The 6,000-nt window shown below is 50.1% G+C and overlaps 1 protein-coding gene across 1 annotated transcript in view; it reads right to left on the bottom strand.

The window, feature by feature from the left end:
- Positions 1-577: 577 nt before the first annotated feature.
- Positions 578-6,000, bottom strand: part of tprg1 (tumor protein p63 regulated 1) — a 42,928-nt gene continuing 37,505 nt past the window's right edge. The window contains exons 5-6 of the mRNA XM_041840710.2: positions 4,611-4,764; positions 578-1,254 (exon numbers count right to left, since the gene is read on the bottom strand). Of these exons, the coding sequence (XP_041696644.2) occupies positions 1,060-1,254; positions 4,611-4,764 (349 nt within the window). The 3' untranslated portion in view covers positions 578-1,059. The remainder of the gene's footprint in view (positions 1,255-4,610; positions 4,765-6,000) is intronic.

The raw sequence follows: 6,000 nt of genomic DNA, 5'->3' as shown, positions 1-6,000 counted from the left end.
CCAGGATTTCTTTTATTTAGGAAATCTGTTTCCAAGAATTCCACTCATAAATAGATAGGCATATGTCATCGCATCCCAATGTTATGAAGGTTTGAAATGATTCTGTTTTTTGGAAATACTATATCTGTTTGGGATTATTGCAGTGTAGAAATAATTTATTCAGGCCCCCCGACCGTCCACTCAAGGAAAAATCAGCCACCGGCTGAATGTAGCTGGGGGGGCCTACCTTGTGTACATATAGTCTCTCTCTCTCTCACTCACTCACTCACTCACTCACTCACTCACTCACTCACTCACTCACTCACTCACTCACTCACTCACACCAGCTTGGCATTGGTGAAAAGTAGTGCACTACATAGGGAATAGGTGCCCATTTGGGACACAGCCAATGACCGTAGAGGGAGAAGCTCCCGTTGAAAAGACTGGTGAATGATTATAGAGGTAAAGCTCATGGAAGAACGGGATCAATCATCCAGTGAAAGGACCTGGTGAAATGTGGATGTTTCTGTCTGTTTGTACACCAAGTTAAGTAATTCAGTTAGAGAATGGTAAATCAGAGCTGTACGTGAGAGTCACGGATGGTAATGTGAAAACTTTATTAACTCTGTGATGGCAGGAACAATTTGGCATGGTAATTGTGTATGAAATTACAGTAGACTATTCCTTAGCGCTTAGGGTAATCCAAATGATGGAGAACTACATACGTTTCAATTTCAGACTGACGGTAGTTGAACATGGAAAGTTAGAAAACAAACCAACAAATAACCTCTAAACCACATTTGAAATTAGGGTAAAAACTATTCCTTCCAGGTTGTGAACTATTAAATAGAAAATACACAATACTACTTCAAATCTGTAATTAGGACAAAAAAAATGTGAACAAAGCATTCAAAAACAGAAACTAATCAAGTACAAATGTACATTTAAAAATGTTTAAAACCCGATGTATACAAAAAATATACAATATTACTGCAAATCTTTAACTCGGCCACAACTGTAAACTATGATTAAGTAATCAAGTAGTAATGTACGTTCAAAAGCACATAGCCAAATCCTAGTTTAAAACCCAATGTTTCCCCGTGCCAGGCAGTACCCCAGTTTGTTCTGGTTGCCAATAAAGGACATGAGACCCACGTAGGCATCGATGAGCAGGGGCTGGTTCAGCACCAGGACCCCGTTGGCCTTCCCAGGGACAGGATTCTTTAGGTGGGCCTTCTGGGCTGCCTCCGTCAGCTGCTCACGGAAGCACTGGATCTGAGAAAGGGAAGGAGCGAGAGATAGCGGAAGAGTGGGAGTGAGAGAGGGAGGAAGAGAGAGAGAGAAGAGAGAGGGAGGAAGAGAGAGGGAGAGAGAGAGGAAGAGGGAGGGAGGGAGGGAGGGAGAGAGGAGGGAGAGAGAGAGGAAGAGGGAGGGAGAGAGGGAGGGAGAGAGGGAGGGAGAGAGAGGGAGAGAGGGAGGAAGAGAGTAGAGAGAGGGATGAGGGAGAGAGGAGAGATAGGATGGAGAGGGAGATGAAGAGAGGGAGAGAGGAAGAGAGGGAGGGAGGGAGAGAGAGAGGAAGATAGGGAGAGAGAGAGGAAGAGAGGGAGAGAGAGGAAGAGGAAGAGAGAGGAGGGAGAGAGGAGGGAGAGAGAGAGAGGAAGAGGGAGGGAGAGAGAGAGAGGAAGAGGGAGGGAGAGAGGGAGGAAGAGATGAGGGAGAGAGGCCGGCATACATTAGGGTGTGTGTTGTCGTTTGAGAAAGGGAGGGAGGGAGAGAAGGAGGGAAGACTCTACCATGTCTGGAGGAAGGAGGGAGGGAGAGAAGGAGGGACCCAGGCCACGTTAGATTAGACAACCCTAATGACTGGTTACATGATCTGGGAGGACACCTACATCAGATTCCTCACCTGCACTGTGGCCACAGCCCAAATGGCACCCTTTTCTCTTTATAGTGCTGGTCTAAAGTAGTGCACTAAATAGGGAGCAGGTTGCCATTTGGGATGCAGCCTGTGACTGAACTATGGGCCAGGGGTCCAGCCAGGTTCAACGAGAGGTGGGCCTGGAGGGGCCCCTGGAAGAGAGGTGGGCCTGGAGGGGCCCCTTCAAAGAGAGGTGGGCCTGGAGGGGCCCCTGGAAGATAAGTGGGCCTGGAGGGGCCCTTGGATGAGAGGTGGGCCTGGAGGGGCCCTTGGATGAGAGGTGGGCCTGGAGGGGCCCCTTCAAAGTGAGGTGGGCCTGGAGGGGCCCCTTGGAAGAGAGGTGGGCCTGGAGGGGCCCCTGGAAGAGAGGTGGGTCTGGAGGGGCCCTTGGAAGACAGGTGGGCCTGGAGGGGCCCTTTGGAAGAGAGGAGGGCCTTGGAAGAGAGGTTGGCCTGGAGGGCCCCTGGAAGAGAGGTGGGCCTAGAGGGGCCCCTGGAAGAGAGATGGGCCTGGAGGGGCCCCTGGAAGAGAGGTGGGCCTTGGAAGAGAGGTTGGCCTGGAGGGGCCCATTCTTTGCAACTCTGCCTAGGTCAGCATCCCGGAGTCACCTCTTCACTGTTGGGGCGGCAGGTAGCTTAGTGGTTAAGAGCGTTGTGCCAGTAACCGAAAGGTCGCTGGTTCTAATCCCCGAGCCGACTAGGTGAAAAATCTGTCGTTGTGCCCTTGAGCAAGGTCCTTAACCCTAATTACTCCTGTAAGTCGCTCTGGATAAGAGCATCTGCTAAATTACTGAAATGTAAAAATGATGTTGAGATATTTTGCGGGTACTATTTCATGAAGCTGCCAGTTAAGGACCTGTGAGGCGTCTGTTTCTCAAACTAGACACTCTAATGTATTTGTCCTCTTGCTCCCACTCCTCTTTCTATTCTGGTTAGAGCCAGTTTGCGCTGTTCTGTGAAGGGAGTAGTACACAGCGTTGTACGAGATCTTCAGTTTCTTGGGAATAGGGAATTTCTCGCAACAAGAATAGACTGACGAGTTTCAAAAGAAAGTTTGATGCTCCAGATACTGAACTAGTCTCAAGAAGGCCCGTTTTATTGCTTCTTTAATCAGCCCAATAGTTTTCAGCTGTGCTAACATAATTGCGAAAGGGTTTTCTAATGATCAATTAGCCTTTTAAAATGATAAACTTGGATTAGCAAACACAACGTGCCATTGGAACACAGGACTGATGGTTGCTGATAATGGGCCTCTGTACGCCTATGTAGATATTCCATTAAAAATCTGCTGTTTCCAGCTACAATAGCCATTTACAACATTAACAATGTCTACACTGTATTTCTGATCAATTTGATGTTATTTTAATAGACAAAAAATTTGCTTTTCTTTAGAAAACAAGGACATTTCTAAGTGATCCCAAACTTTTGAACGGTAGTGTACATCTACCCTACAACAGATATATACCTACCTCTACCCTAGTGTAGTGTGGTAGGGTGTAGGGTGGTAGGTGTAGGGTGGTAGGGTGGTAGGATGGTAGGGCGTGGGGTGGTAGGATGGTAGGGAGGTAGGATGGTAGGGTGGTAGGGTGGTAGGATGGTAGGGTGGTAGGGCTTAGGGTGGTAGGATGGTAGGGTGGTAGGGCGTAGGGTGGTAGGATGGTAGTGTGGTAGGATGGTCGGGTGGTAGGGCGTAGGGTGGTAGGATGGTAGGGTGGTCGGGTGGTAGGGTGGTCGGGTGGTAGGGTGGTAGGGCGTAGGGTGGTAGGGCGTAGGGTGGTAGGATGGTAGGGTGGTAGGGCGTAGGGTGGTAGGGTGGTAGGATGGTAGGATTTAGGGTGGTAGGATGGTAGGGTGGTAGGATGGTAGGGCGTAGGATGGTAGGGCGTAGGGTGGTAGGATGGTCGGGTGGTAGGGTGGTAGGGCTTAGGGTGGTAGGATGGTAGGGCGTAGGGTGGTAGGATGGTAGGGCGTAGGGTGGTAGGGTGGTAGGATGGTCGGGTGGTAGGGTGGTAGGGCGTAGGGTGGTAGGATGGTCGGGTGGTAGGATGGTCGGGTGGTAGGATGGTCGGGTGGTAGGATGGTCGGGTGGTAGGGTGTAGGGTGGTAGGGTGGTAGGATGGTAGGGTGGTAGGGCGTAGGGTGGTAGGATGGTAGGGTGGTAGGGCGTAGGGTGGTCGGTTGGTAGGGTGGTAGGGTGGTAGGGTGGTAGGGCTTAGGGTGGTAGGGATGGTAGGGCGTAGGGTGGTAGGATGGTAGGATGGTAGGAAGGTAGGGTGGTAGGCTTAGGATGGTAGGATGGTGGTAGGGCGTGTGTAGGGTGGTAGGATGGTCGGGTGGTAGGGTGGTAGGATGGTCGGGTGGTAGGATGGTAGGGTGGTAGGGCGTAGGGTGGTTGGATGGTTGGGTGGTAGGATGGTAGGGTGGTAGGGCGTAGGGTGGTAGGATGGTAGGGTGGTAGGATGGTAGGGTGTAGGATGGTAGGGTGGTAGGATGGTCGGGTGGTAGGGCGTAGGGTGGTAGGATGGTCGGGTGGTAGGATGGTAGGTTGGTAGGATGGTAGGATGGTAGAATGGTAGGATGATAGGATGGTAGGATGGTAGGGTGGTAGGATGGTAGGGTGGTAGGGCGTAGGGTGGTAGGATGGTAGGGTGGTAGGGTGGTAGGATGGTAGGGCGGTAGGATGGTAGGGTGGTACACATCACAAAACTCACCTCACAGAGAGCAGTGAACCTGTGGTCTATGTTCCTGACAGGGTGATTGGTAAAGGTGCTGAATGGGTAGTCTGTAGCGAACGGGTTCCATCTAGACGAGAACGAGGGTTCCCTTAGCCGGTCCCAGAACACACGCACACCCTCTCCTTCTCTCCTGAAAACATACACAACAACAACAACAACAACATCAACAGAACCATTCAACACAAATGATCAGCTAACAGTAAACTGCACATGTCTACTGTATGTAACCTCCTACTTTTGAGCAACAACAGCATTCTTAATACGTTTCCTTCTCTTCTCAGGAATACACAGGAAGCTGGGTCTCATCATGCGCCTACTACTGAACATTACTATCACGTTGAAACGTTACAGCAGTTTCTCAGCCTTCCTGCCTGGATGGACAGTCTTCCTGTCTGGATGGACAGTCTTCCTGTCTGGCCCGTATGAATGTGACAGACTATGGTCCTATATGAATGGACAGTCTTCCTGCCTGGCCCGTATGGATGTGACAGACTATGGTCCTATCTGAATGGACAGTCTTCCTGCCTGGCCCGTATGGATGTGACAGACTATGGTCCTATATGAATGGACAGTCTTCCTGCCTGGCCCGTATGGATGTGACAGACTAGGATACTATCTGAATGGACAGTCTTCCTGCCTGGCCCGTATGGATGTGACAGACTAGGATACTATCTGAATGGACAGTCTTCCTGCCTGGCCCGTATGGATGTGACAGACTAGGGTCCTATTTGAATGGACAGTCTTCCTGTCTGGATGGACAGTCTTCCTGTCTGGATGGACAGTCTTCCTGCCTGGCCCGTATGGATGTGACAGACTATGGTCCTATATGAATGGACAGTCTTCCTGCCTGGCCCGTATGGATGTGACAGACTAGGGTACCAAGGTCATATTGCAACCTAACTGCTGTTGTTCCATACATTCACAACCCTTTGACTTACACAGTATTTTTATAATATATATACAATGAGTTTACCAAACATTAGGAACACCTTCCTATTATTGAGTTGCACCCCCTTTGGCCCTCAGAACAGCCTCAATTTGTCGGGACATCGACTCTACAAGGAAATGTTGACGCCAGTGCTTCCCACAGTTGTGTCAAGTTGGCTGGATGTCTTTTGGGTGGTGGACTATTCTTGATAAACAATCCATGTCTCAATTGTCTCAAGGCTTAAAAATCCTTCTTTAAGCTGTCTCCTCCCATTAATCTACACTGACTGAAGAGACGTAAGTGGCAGGGTCTCCAGACAATCACGGATTACAAAGGGAAAACCAGCCACGTCGCTGACACCGACGTCTTGCTCTCAGACAAGCTAAACACCTTCTTCACCCGCTTTGAGGATAACACAGTGCCACCGCCGCGGGCTGC

Source organism: Coregonus clupeaformis, unplaced genomic scaffold, assembly GCF_020615455.1.
Source record: "Coregonus clupeaformis isolate EN_2021a unplaced genomic scaffold, ASM2061545v1 scaf0008, whole genome shotgun sequence".
In the NCBI taxonomy this organism is placed as follows: Eukaryota; Metazoa; Chordata; class Actinopteri; order Salmoniformes; family Salmonidae; genus Coregonus; species Coregonus clupeaformis.
This window is presented reverse-complemented; position numbering and strand designations above follow the sequence as displayed.